Source organism: Chiloscyllium punctatum, chromosome 11 (genome assembly GCF_047496795.1).
Source record: "Chiloscyllium punctatum isolate Juve2018m chromosome 11, sChiPun1.3, whole genome shotgun sequence".
NCBI lineage: Eukaryota > Metazoa > Chordata > Chondrichthyes > Orectolobiformes > Hemiscylliidae > Chiloscyllium > Chiloscyllium punctatum.
This window is the reverse complement of record NC_092749.1, coordinates 109,048,690-109,062,234: the sequence shown is the minus strand read 5'-3', so window position 1 is coordinate 109,062,234 and position 13,545 is coordinate 109,048,690. Positions and strand designations below refer to the sequence as shown.

Here is a 13,545-nt window from a genome sequence, read left to right as displayed (position 1 = left end):
ACTAGGATGATCCCTGGTATGAATAGATTGCCTTATGAACAAAGGTTAAACAGTTTGGGCCTCTACTCACTGGAGATTAGAGGAATGATCTCATTGAATTCATAAGGGGCTTGACAGGGTCAATGCTGAGAGGATGTTTCCCCCTCATGGGAGAGTCTAGGACCAGAGGATAGAGTCGCAGAATAAAGGGGCACCAATTTCAGACTGAGATGGGGAGGAATTCCTTCTCTCAGAAGGTTGAGGGTCTTTGGAACTCCTTGCTGCAGAGAGAGCTGTGGGGGCAGCGTCCCTGTGCATACTTAAGGCTGAGATAGATTGATTCTTGATTAGTCGGAGGATCAAGGGAAAGGGCAGAAAGGTAGATATGAGGAATGTTGGAACAGCCACAATCCTATTGAATGGTTGAGCAGGCTTGAGGGGCCAAATGGCCTACTCCTGAAAGTATATCTAATGGTCTTATGGAATAACTATGATGGATGTAAGTAATGAAGCTAGACGTGAAGAAGATGGGGAGAGTGTGCATAAATTCCTCTCCATCCTAACCTTCATCCTCCCACTCTCCATTTAACCAACCCTCACCCCGTTTCTTCCCAAATTCCCAATGTCTTCCCCTCAATCCTCAACACAATCAGCATGTCCATGCCACCTACTCCATTGCCCCTTCCTCATCGTTCCCACTTTGTACAAAATTCTCATTGCAAATCCTCCCCTGGAGACTCACTCTTCATCACAATGAAGGTGACAGGTGAATTTGTATAATTTCCAGTGGGAGTAACAGCCTCAGAAAAACTGATCTGCCAAAAATACTGAGTACGCTGTGACTTAACATCTTGCAGGAAGATGCGTTGCAACATCAAATTGATTGTGACTTGATTTTACAAGATATTAAATGTGGCCAGGGCTGAGATTTGTACCTAGCAAGGTTTATTAGCCCGACTACGTTGATCTGTGCTAATTTTTTGCTGAACTGATCTTCGAAACAACAACAACTTGCATTTGAGTAGCATTTTCTAAGTGAGTAAAATGTTCCGTGGTATGGCACCAGAGTGACTGTGAACAAATTGGGGTGGCATGGTGGCTAGCACTGCTCCCTCACAGCACCAGGAACTCGGGTTCGATTCCAGCCTCAGGTGACTGTCTGTGTGGAACTTACACATTCTCTCCGTGCCTGTAGGAGTTTCCTCCCACAGTCCAAAGACTGCAGGTTAGGGTGGATTAGCCATGCTAAGTTGTCCCATAGTGTCCAGACTAGGTGGATTAGTCACGGGGAAATGCAGGGTCACAAAGGTGGGGAAGGGGGGGTAGATCTGTGTGGGATGTACTTCAGAGGGGTCAGTGTGGACTCGATGGGATGAACCGCTTGCTTCCACACTGTAGGGATTCTTTAAAAAAAATGTTGTCACCCACCAAACTGTGTAAAATGACAGCTGGTGACTAAAAGTGTGAATAAAGAGATGGGGGGGGGGCGGGGGGGAGGTGGCAAGGCAGAGGGGAGAATGGGGAGCGGAATTATGAGAATTTAGGATCCAGGCAATTGAAGGACCAGCTGCAAAATGTGAAACAATGAGAACTGGGGGTGGAGAGGAGACAGCAGCAGATTGGAGAGGCACAGAGATATCTCAGAGGAATATTGAGGTGTTGGGGGGTGGGGTGTGTAGTTAAGGTTCTTAGTTAAGTGGATGTTTGATGAATTGAGTTACAACTTGTGAACCAGCAGATTGCCCATGCCATTGGCCACTGGAGGAGAATGCCTCACGTTTGCCTGTTTTGCTGGCGATGAGATTGAGGGACAGGTGCCTGGCGTCTTCCTTCAGTCCCAGGATCTTCCGGCACGCGTCTGTTACTTTAGCAACTGTGGAATTCCTCGGGACCTTCAACTGCAGGTTTTGCTTAAAGGCTGAAATAGAGTAAAGAATGGGAAGGATGGAGTGAGAGAGAGAGAGAATAAAGACACCTCACACGTGGAATCTACCAATGTAGGCTGGAGCAAATCAATGTGAAATACCACAATTCCAAGTGTGTAACCCACAGTGAGTACTGAGCTTCTGAAAATCTTAAAGTGACCAGGCAGGAAAGTGGATGATCAGATCAGCCATTGAACAGCAGAGTGGACTCAATGGGCCAAATGGCTTACATTTGCTCCTACATCTTCTGCTCTGATGACTACAATAACGAGCAGAGGCATTATGGGATCCAATGATCACATTAGCGTCAAGGAGTTTGACCACAGCTGATGTACGATTCTGCTCATGGGGAATTCCCAAGAGTGTGGTTGCCTGTTCCGGGAGCGGTGAATGAGCTTGGAGCTGGGTGACCACTTCAGGTGCCGTTGTATCCACCACCAGCCACCTACTCATACCCACTGGTATTCAATAGTGGGCAGGAAAGGAAATGATTGACCATCTCATTCTGCCAGCCACAGAGACCTTACAGAGGCGAGTGAAGGACCAACACCCAGTTCTGGCTATAAACTTAAAACATGCTGTTCCTTTATTTATCAAAGTCAGAATTCACACAACACCAGGTTATAGTCTAACAGGTTTATTTGAAATCATAAGCTTTCGGAGCGCTGCTCCTTCCTCAGGTGAAGTGAGAGAGAAGCACACAGACACAGAATGTAAAGGCAGAGAGATCAAAAGATCATACAAATGGTGTGAGTGTTTACAAGCTGAATAATAAATCTCTGCAAGTGGCCAAAAGTGTCCGATGCTGTGAGTAAAGTGTCAACAGCTCGATAACAAGTGAAGGGATGATCTATAATCCAATTAATTGAGGCAGAGAGATAATTACAAAACATTAAAAATAAGGTGATGCTGGAGACAAACCAAATGGTTGGAATAACATAAAAGTTTTCAGAGTCGCATACCGAGGGTCTAAACAAAGTAACAAGTAATCCAAAACTGTCCAAACTAATTCAGGTAGAGAGTTCATAACAATTTATCAAGGTGATGGTGTCACAGCAGGACAGTAAGGAAGATTTCACAGATACAGAACAGTGTTTTGGGATCACATGTAGTGTGACGTGAACTCGAGATCATGGTCAAGACTGTCTTCATGGGTACGCAGCTTGACGATGAGTTTTTGCTCGACGATTCTGTTTTGTTGGCTATCTCCAAGGCTGTCTTGGAGGACTCTTGCCTGAAGATCAGAGGCTGAATCTCCCTGAGTGCTGAAGTGTTCCCCAACTGGGAGGGAACATTCCTGTCTGGTGATTGTTGTGCATGTCCATGTCATTGCGTCTGCTTGGTCTCGCTGATGTTGCATGGCTCAGGGCATCCTTGCCTGCAGCATATGTGGTAGACAACATTGGCCGAGTCATATGAGCATCTGCTGTGTACGTGGTGAGTGGTGTCCCCACGTGTGTTGGTAGTATCCATCGTCAATGGTCTGACATGTCTTGCAGTGGTTGCCATGGCAGCGGTGTGTGGTGTTGTGGTCGATATCATCCTGAAGGCTGGGTAGTTTGCTGAGAGCGACGGTCTGTTTAAGGTGGTTGTTTGAAGGTGAGAATTGGGAGCATAGGGATGATCTTGTTGAGGTGTTCCTCATCATTGATGACATGTTGAAGGCTGTGAAAAACATGGCGTAGTCTCTCTGCTCCGGGGAACTACTGGACAACGAGGACTCCCTGAAACATCTACACTACGATATGAACAAGTTTCATCTCACCATCAGACTTATCATCCACTACTCTTCAGAATCAGTCTCACTTTTGAATACACGCATATCCATCAAGGATGTGCACCTCAGCACCTCACTCTACTGCAAGCCTACGGATAACCTCACGATGCTGCATTTCTCTAGCTTCCAGTCTAAGCCCATTAAAACAGCCATCCCCTACAGGAAGGCCCTACGCATACACAGGAACTGCTCAGATGAGGAGGAATGTAACAGATATCTAAAGAAGGTGGAAGACACCCTCATTAGAACAAGATACGATGCTCAACTCATGACATGCCACAGCGAGAAACCGCAATGACCTGCTCAGAAGACAGATTCGGGACACGACCGATAGCGCACACTTCATTGTCCAGTACTTCCCTGGAGTGGACAGACTAAACCAGGTCCTTCGCAGCCTTCAATATGTCACCAATGATGATGAACATCTCGCCAAGATCATCTATACACCCCACTTCTCACTTTCAAATAACCATCAAACCTTAAACAGGCCATCGTTTCTTGTGATTTCAAATCAACCTGATTGACTATAACCTGGTGTCATGTGACGTCTGACCTTGTCCACCCCAACACCGGCACCTCCTTTATTAATCAACAATATAACCAGATTTAAAATGTTATATGTTTTACCTTTTATTGTTAAATTGACCAGATCAGACTTTATCAATCGTTTATCTTCTACTGCATCAGCTTCCCTGAATAAAATTAACATAATACACAAAGTGAGCTCATATTTATCACACACAGAATTGCAGACTTGATTTCCTTCTGCCAACAGTGTCCTGGCATTTCCTGCTTCCAGACCCCTCGGAATGTCAAGGAATCTGCTCTGTGGATGTTCCCTAAGGTTACTGATTAGGAAAGAGGGGAGAGGCTCAGGTGGATCCTAACAATGCAGATCCAATCAAATTGTGTATGTGTTTGCATGTGTGAGTGTGCGTGTGGGAGTGCAAGTGTGAGTATGTATGTCTGTTTCTGTTTGTATGTATACATGTGTTTATGTGTGTGTGTATCTGTGTGTGTGTGTGCGCAAGTGTATGTCTGTATATTTTCATTTGTGTGCGCGTATTTCTGTCTGTGTTTGGGTATAAGTGTGAGTATGTATGTTTGTTTCTGTGTGTGTTTATGTATATATGTGTTTATGTGTGTGTATGTATGTGTCTCTGTGTACATGTATGTGTGTCTGTGTGTATGTGCATATGTGGGTGTGTAAATGTGTTTGTGTGTGTACCTGTCTGCATATGTGACTATGTGTGTTTGTGTGTGTGTGTGTATGTGTGTGTGTATGTGTATGTGTCTGTGTGTGTGTATGTCTGTGTGTGTGTACGTGTCTGTGTGTGTGTGTTTCCATATGTGTATGTGTATGTGTATGTGTGTGCATGTGTCTGTGTGTGTGTATGTCTGTGTGTGTGTGTGTCCATATGTGTGTGTGTACGTGTCTGTGTGTGTGTGTGTTTCCATATGTGTCTGTGTATGTGTGTATGTGTCTGTGTCCGTATGTGTATGTATGTATATGTGTCTGTGTGTGTGTGTATGTGTCTGTGTGTGTGTCCATATGTGTCTATGTGTGTGTGTGTGTATGTGTCTGTGTCCATATGTGTCTGTGTGTGCGCGTGTGTGTGTGTAAGTGTCTGTGTCCATGTGTGAATGTGTGTGCTTGTGTCTGTGTATGTGAATCCCATGAGATTACACCAGAAACCATCCTGGTTTGGGTGGTTTCAGAATGCAGTAAGTGAACCACTGAACGAATGGGTGAAGTTTTCTCAGTGCCACAGGAATGAGTGACCTTGAGGAGGGAAGTGTGGCATTTGGCAAATTTGACATCCTTGCATCAATCCTGCAGGTAGCCAATGCTTTTTATTTTGTACTCCTTTTCCCCTGTACTGGAAATTGTTGTGGTCATTTGAAGTTTGGAATTCTTTCATGTGTCCTGATGAGTGCAAAATGGAAAGCTTCAGTAACACATCGCTCTTTTCAGTGACATTCCAGTTATACACCTGTCTTATCTGAAGCGTTGTCAGACAAGACCACCTTTTAACAAGAAGAGCTGGGATTGGATGAGAGTAACATTTGTCTCAGAGTATATCACAACTTTGTAAGGGGAGAAAATTCTTGCCAATAATTTGAGACAATCTACCTTGAAATGAGTGAGAAAAGTCAACATCATTGTTGGAGGTGGTTTAGAGGAGGTCTGTTAGATTGATACCTCGAATGAGTGGGTTGTCTTCTGAGGAAATATTGGATAGGCTGGAAGTGTTTCTCGCTGGGAGAATGCAAGATGCTGCGTTGTGTTGACAGGGTGGACGTGGAGAGGATGTGTCTTTCTGTCAGTGAGCGCAGAACTAGGGGATGCTGTTTTAAAACTAGGGACTAGGATAGAAACTCTTTTATCTCTGAAGGGTTGGACAACTTTGGAGCTGTCTTTGGTGATGAGGTAATTGAATATTTTTTAAGGGAAAGGGGAGTAGATTCTTAAATAAGAGACAGACAGATTCTTGTTAAGTAAGACAATGAAAAGCTATTGGCAGTAGGCAGGAGTGGGGAATTTGAAACACTACTAAGATGATCTTGTTAAATGACAGGTGGGGCTGAATGGCCTACTTGTGCTCCTAGTTTGTGTCTCTGTAAGTTCATGTGTTTGTACCATAACTTAATGCAACTCCAGTGTGTCACCATCTTGACATCTTGTGAAAGTATATCAGAAAATTCACCTGCAGTGCCATGAAACATCATTAAAGAGATGGTGTGATGTGTCTGTCGATTTCCAAACCCAGCCGCTCTGTTTTGTATATAACCACAGACTGATATGTTTCAAGAATGGTTTTCTCTTACCTGTTGTGTGTGTGGTTTGATGGAGGATTGGACCAATCTGATGACTGCAAGTCGCTCAGAGTTAACAGAGCTGCTGTAAATCTCTCGATATCATGGGGACCGATTGCCTCTTCAAGGAGAGATTAAGATTAAAAGGAAACTGACTGGTTAGATCACAAAATGTTAACAGTTGCTTGAACAGCAGCAAAGTGTTGTCTTATCAACAGTCCTGCCAGCTTTGGCATACATAGAACACAGAACATAGAACGGTACAGCTCATACAACATAGAACAGTACAGCTCATACACTATAGAACAGTACAGCACATACAACATAGAACAGTACAGCACATACAACATAGAACAGTACAGCACATACAACATACAACAGTACAGCACATACAACATAGAACAATACAGCTCATACAACATTGAACAGTACAGCACATACAACATAGAACAGTACAGCATGCCATAGAACATAGAACAGTACAGCACAGTACAGAATAGGCCCTTCGACGTTGTGCCAGCCTTTTATCCTACTCTAAGATCAGACTAACCTACACACCATTCATTTTACTATCGTCCATGTGCCTATCCAAGAGTTGCTTAATTGTCCCGAATGTATCTGACTCTACTACCACTGCTGGCAGTGCATTCCATACACCCACCAGTCTGTGGAAAGAGCCGCCCTCTGACATCTCCCCAAACCTTCCTCCAATCACCTTAAAATTATCCTCCCTCTTGACAGCCATTTCTGTCCTGGCGAAAAAAGTCTCTGACTATTTATCGATGCCTCTGATCATCTTGTACACCTCTATCAAGCCATCTTTCTTTGCTCCAATGAGAAAAACCCTAGCTCCCTCAATCTTTCTTCATAAGACATGCTCTCCAGTCCAAACAGCATCCTGGTAAATCTCCTCTGCACCCTCTCAAAAGCTTCCATGGTCTTCCAATAATGTCCAAAGCTACAACGCTGGAGTTTGTTGAGTAACTGGAGTTGGTTTTCCCATCAGGAATGGAGTAGCTCTTTACAGTTCAGATCAGGATTCTGAACCATTACAGATGACAGGTTCTGCTTTTCAAATGGCACACACTAATCAGACACGTATGTTGAATGGTGAGTGAGAACACTGGGGTTTCAAGGTTAAACTAACTTGAAAGGGGATTGCAAGATGCAGGAAGCCCTACGAGGGCTACAAATGGAAAGCTAAGCATAAGACCATTTGTTCTCATTAAGACTTCATATAGAGAAGTCATGCTAGGCATGGGTAGAATCTCTACAGTGTGGAAATAGGCCCTTTGGCCCAACAAGTCCACACCAATCCTCCGAAGAGTAACCCATCCAGACCCATTCCAAGTGACTCCGGACGCACAGAGCGATGTAGTTGACTCTTAGCTGCCCTTAGCAATTATGGATGGGAATTAAATGCTGGTCTCCACTTCCTGTGAAAGAATTGAGAAAATGCACTGTATTGAACCATAGAAATGAAATAGCACAGCAGGGAGCCATTTGGCCCATCTTGGCCATGCTAATCCAGATACCCTTTCTCACTCCATGTTCCTGCACATTGCTCATAGTCCTGCAGCTTACAGCACTTAAGGTGCCATCAGCATTAAGTTGGCCAGATCCTGAGTAGTCTACAAGGAAATTACTATGGATGCTGGAATCTGAAACCAAAAGAGAAAATGCTGGAAAATCTCAGCAGGTCTGGCAGCATCTGTAAGGAGAGAAAAGAGCTAACGTTTCAAGTCTAACTGACCTTTTGTCAAAGCTGACAAGGTATTTACTAAGACTTGCTTCCACAGCCATATTTCCTTCCTCAGTGACTGTCTTCGCCTCCGACTTACTCCACGTGGACTTTAACTCAAATTCCACCTTGCATGCAGCCTCCAGGATTACAGGTACTTGCACGATATGCAACATTTTTCCACCTGCTGTTCTAGCCGCATCCTAAAAGCCACACTCAGAGCTCTGCGCCGTCACATGAAAGCACTTAACACCTCTCTCCAGCAGCACCAATTTACTCTCAAAGCTGTCTGGTCCACAGTTTCATTTCATCCTTCGTATTATTCAACGCCTTAACTCCAAATTTTTCCTGTTTCTTGCAGGAACGCAAGCTTCAACTTCTCATCCACACCCTTGCCCACCCTCCACCTTCCAACAGTCCCAATCCCTCGAACACCATCTCTTCCAACCCCAGCCCTTGCTGTGTGCTCACCATATCCTCTGACCTTCCCCTGTCTGAGGCTGAGGGTGCTGTTCTCCACAAAGGCCAGCAGCTTTGACAAAAGGTCAGTTAGACTCGAAGCGTCAGCTCTTTTCAGTCCTTACAGATGCTGCCAGACCTGCTGAGATTTTCCAGCATTTTCTCTTTTGGTTCCTGAGTAGGCTATGATTTCCTTAGACAACCAGTTGTTACCGACACTCCACCCCCATCAGAATTACAGTGAAGATGATCCAGGATTAATTCAGGATGTTACTGAGGCCTCTCCACCTCGAACCAGACCCTTGTATAATCCGTGACCCAGGGTGGAAAGGAAATGTTTGGACTTTATTGCAAGAGACTGGAACATAAGAGAAGTTAATATTTTACTGCAGCTCCACGTTGAGATCCCAGCTGCAGTTCTGTAGTTGAAAACGATATTTATAAGAATGGCTTTAGAAGCAGCTCAAAGAAGCCTCAGTTGACTGGAACTGCTGGGATGAAGGTCTTACCTTCGGAAGAAAGGTTGGATAGTTTGGATCTTTATCTTTTGGAATTTGGAAGAATGAGAGGTGACCTTATTGTGAAATGCAAGATTCTGAGGTGATTTAACAGGATATCAACAGGATCTTTACCCCTGTGGGAGAGACTAGAATGAGGGGGATGCACTTTAAGGATAAGGACTCTCGCTTTTAAGCGAGGAGAATTTTTGATTTTCTTGGGAGGTTTGGGTGGGTCAATGAACTTATTTGATGTGGAGGAGCCAGTGTTGGGCTGGGGTGGGCTAAGTTAAAAATCACGCGACACCAGGTTAACGTCCAACAGGTTTATTTGGAAGCACTCGCTTCAGAGTGCTGCTACCTGATAAAGGAGCAGTGCTCCGAAAGCTAGTGCTTCCAAATAAACCTGTTGGACTATAACCTGGTGTCGTGTGATTTTTAACTTGAAGTTATTTGAGACTGAGTTAGAGAGATTTTTGATAGATGAGAGAGTTGAGATTGGGCGTTTTGGTGGGGGGGGGGGGAGGGTGGAAGAGGTAGGGAAGCAGAAACGCGAACATACCAGACCCACCACAATCATATCAAATGGCAGATCCAGCTCAAATGTCCTACTCCTGCTCCTAGGTCCTATATTGTTTCGACTCATTGCAAGTAAAGCAATGGGCTAGTTAGAAGATCATTAAAATGATATTATTACAAAGAACGGCATTAAGCAGAACTATAGCTGGACTATTGCTAACTCTCTCTCTTTCGATCTCTGAGGCTTTTGACATTCCTAAACCATTATCAGCTACTGCTTCTGCAGGAATCCTTTATAATGGGATCTCCCTTTTATCGACCCAACTCGCACTTACTGCACTAGGTGGCACCCCAGACCACAAGATGGGAGGTTGTTGGGATTTCACCCTAATGAAAAGTTGTCCCTATTTTGGGATTCAAGAGGCTAATTTGCAAATATCAACTTCATTGATTTAATTAAGGCATTGAACGCACTAACGTTGGCTTTTACCTGTGATAGTCCCACTAGCTCCCAATGTATAATCTAGCCTGCAACATCTCCAGTATAAACTTAACAGAAATAATGAGTTCACCAGGCGTAGCCCTAAAAATATCTAACGGATTTATAGCCGGGATGTCAATGGCATTGCAAGATCTAAGCAGTAGCTAGCGACAACATGGCATGTGTATTGAATTGAATTGAATTGAATTAAATTGAATTGACTTGTATTGAATTGAATTTATTGTCACGTGTACCGAGACACAGTGAAAAGTGTATAATCAGAATCAACGTGGGAACAGACTCCCCCCCTCTCTCTCTGAGTCTTTTTGTCAAACTCATAATAAGATTGTAATCTCAGAATGATGGCATGTTGTGAAATTAAAGCTAGGGCAATTAATACCAATTGTATACAGGGGTTGGGAGGTCATGGTGTGGCTGTACAGGACATTGGTTTGGCCACTTTTAGAATACTGCATTCAATTCTGGTCTCCCTGCTATAGAACGGATGCTGTTAAACTTGAAAGGATTCAGAAAAGACTTACAAGGATGTTGTGGGGTGAGAGGGTTTGAACTCTAAGGAGAGGTGAATAGGCTGGGGCTGTTTTCCCTGGAACACTAGAGGCTGAGGGGTGACTTTATAGAGGTTTATAAAATCATGAAGGGCACGGATGGGGTGAATAGTCACAGTTTTTTCCACAGGGTAGGGGATCCCAAAACAGAGGGCAGAGGGAGAGAACGGAAAGATTTAAAAGGGACCTAAGAGGCAACTTTTTCACGTAGAGGTTGGTGTGTGTATGGAATGAGTTGCCAGAGAAAGTGGTGGAGGCTGATACAATGACAACATTTAAAAGGCATCTGGATGGGTACATGAATAAGAAGACTTTAGAGGAATATGGGCCAAGTGCTGGCAAATGGGACTAGATTAATTTAGGATATCTGGTCAGTATGGATGAGTTGGACTGTGGGGTCTGTTTCTGTGCTGTACATCTCTATGACTCTAGTGCAATTTCTGATTTGGAGATACCAATGTTGGACTGGGTTGTACAAAGTTAAAAATCACACAACACCAGGTTATAGTCCAACAGGTTTAATTGGAAGCACTAGCTTTCGGAGTGTCGCTCCTTCATCAGGTGGCTGCTATCACCTGATGAAGGAGCGTCGCTCCAAAAGCTAGTGTGCTTCCAATTAAACCTGTTGGACTATAACCTGGTGTTGTGTGATTTTTAACTTTGCAATTTCTGCATGTCTTATTTTGACAGTGAGGCCTCAGCCCATTCATTTTCATTGCATTTTAAACGTATAAACACTGCAGTTTGCAGACCAGATAAAGAAAATTTTAGAAAGATTTATATGGGAAATAATGGCAATAACTTCAGAAATAGAGAGAAAGAGAGAGTTAGCTGGCGGATCACATACTGCTTTGCAAATCTCTGATTAGTAACAGTGTGGCACGTGTTGTAAAGGTAAAAATTCTGATTATCTGCCAATTCTTTCTCCCTTTGAGACTCCTGAACTCTGTCCTTCTTTGTCTGCTATCTTCAAATGCTCCTTTTCTCTCGGACATCCACATGACCAACACTTGCTCCTTGCTATCAACGGCCCAGTGTTTTGCTCTCTCTCACTCTCTCTCTCTCCCATTCAGCCTCTAACTGCCCCTCTCATCCCTCCCCCTTCACAGGAATCCCACCCTAAAGCCCTCAGTCCTGTCTAAAGTAAGAGTTAGGGGTTTGGTGTGACTTCCCCGTCAGTTCTTACCGAGCAGATCATCAAGACTTTGGCTGCCTGTGTCCATTGGGTGGAGCTCTTTGTAAATGGACGCCAGGAGAATCTCTTTCTCCTCCGTGGTTTCCAACTGAAGATGGGCGAGAGTGTCCAGGTCAATGGACACCAACTGCTGTCCTCGCAATTTGCTCTCTGGGGTGGCAGAAGGGGAAAGGTGCAGTTTAACACATCACAGGTCGATGCGGAGCCCTCGCGACAGGAAATGGTGGCTCCCTTCCCCCGGCCTTGGGTGTCACTGGAGCAGCTGTGGCTCACATAGCAAGGTGCCTGGTCTACCGGGGGGGTGGTCTGCTGGGGGGGTGGGGGGTCCCTCAGTCCTGTCCAAGACGCCGCTCAGTCACCAATGTCTGACAAGCTGGCACCATAAGACCAAAGCAAGAAGGAACTCTCATCCCCAGCTAACCGTGCCACCCCCAAACGCACCCCCCCCACCCCCCGATAGTTAATCATAGAATTCCTACAGTGCAAAAGCAGGCCATTCAACCCATTAAGTCTACACCTATCCTCTGAACAGTATCTGGCCCAGATCTAACCCTGTACCCTGTCTCTGTAACCCTGCATTCCCCATGGCTAATCCACCCATACACTATGGGTAATTTAGCACAGCCAATCCACCCTAACCTGCACTTGTTTGGATTGTGGGATGAAACCGGAGCACCCGGAGGAAACCCACACAGACACAGGGAGAATGTGCAAACTCTACACAGATAGTCACCCGAGGCTGGAATCGAACCTGGGTCCATGGCGCTGGGAGGCCGCAGGGCTAACCACTGAGCCACTGTACCATTGGGATATCATGCCAACCAGACCACACACCCAGCTTGACAACAATATGGCTCCCGCTCGTGCTCCCCTTTCACCAGCTGCTCATTGGGAAGAGTGGCAGACGGATTTAGGGAGATCACTCCAGGGCTCAGGCCCTCAGTCTCCACCCCCATGGATGTCAGAGGAGGAACACTTAACTCTGTGGAATGCTCAAGGGGCCGGAATGAGAGCAACGCCGGGATTTTGAAGGATTGTGTGGCTGCTGGTGAACCAGAAATGGAACATATCACCAGCACCACCAGAGGAGTCACCATCTGGCTCCATTTACAGAAAATGTTTAGTAAAATGTACAGCGGCCCCTGACATAGTGTGTATTCCCCAGGATCTAGCGGTGGAGCTGAGAACTGGAAGCATTACGGAACCCTGAAGCAACAGACATTAAACAGCTGCACTAAAAGCAGGGACAACTTGCACAGCACTTTATGAAGTGTTACTGAAACTGGGCCAAAGAGGCTCTTAGCATGAATGTCACCTTTGATTGTAGGAATACACCTCTCCAGTCCCAGCCCTCTGACCCACTCACAAACTTCTTCGGTGTTCATTTCCCCAAGGGATCTGTTCTTCAGTTCTTTGATGTTCTCCTAAAGAAATAGCAAAACCGAGTAAACTGAGCAAAATAAGATTCCATGCAATTCTGCTCATTTTGTACCTGACTGTTCCTGGTTGACATAAACAGACAACCATGGAACTGTTCATTTCGCCCAGAGCTCATTGTGTACCCAGACAGCTTTGGAGCCAAAAAT

The 13,545-nt window shown here is 45.0% G+C and overlaps 1 protein-coding gene across 1 annotated transcript in view; it reads right to left on the bottom strand.

Annotated features, from left to right (window-relative positions):
* The window catches only part of LOC140482623 (uncharacterized), a 40,182-nt gene extending 26,839 nt beyond the window's left edge, over positions 1–13,343 (bottom strand). Inside the window, exons 1-5 of the mRNA XM_072580137.1 lie at positions 13,326–13,343; positions 11,951–12,109; positions 6,511–6,619; positions 4,309–4,373; positions 1,757–1,897 (exon numbers count right to left, since the gene is read on the bottom strand). Of these exons, the coding sequence (XP_072436238.1) occupies positions 1,757–1,897; positions 4,309–4,373; positions 6,511–6,619; positions 11,951–11,987 (352 nt within the window). The 5' untranslated portion in view covers positions 11,988–12,109; positions 13,326–13,343. The remainder of the gene's footprint in view (positions 1–1,756; positions 1,898–4,308; positions 4,374–6,510; positions 6,620–11,950; positions 12,110–13,325) is intronic.
* Between the last annotated feature and the right edge of the window lie 202 nt (positions 13,344–13,545).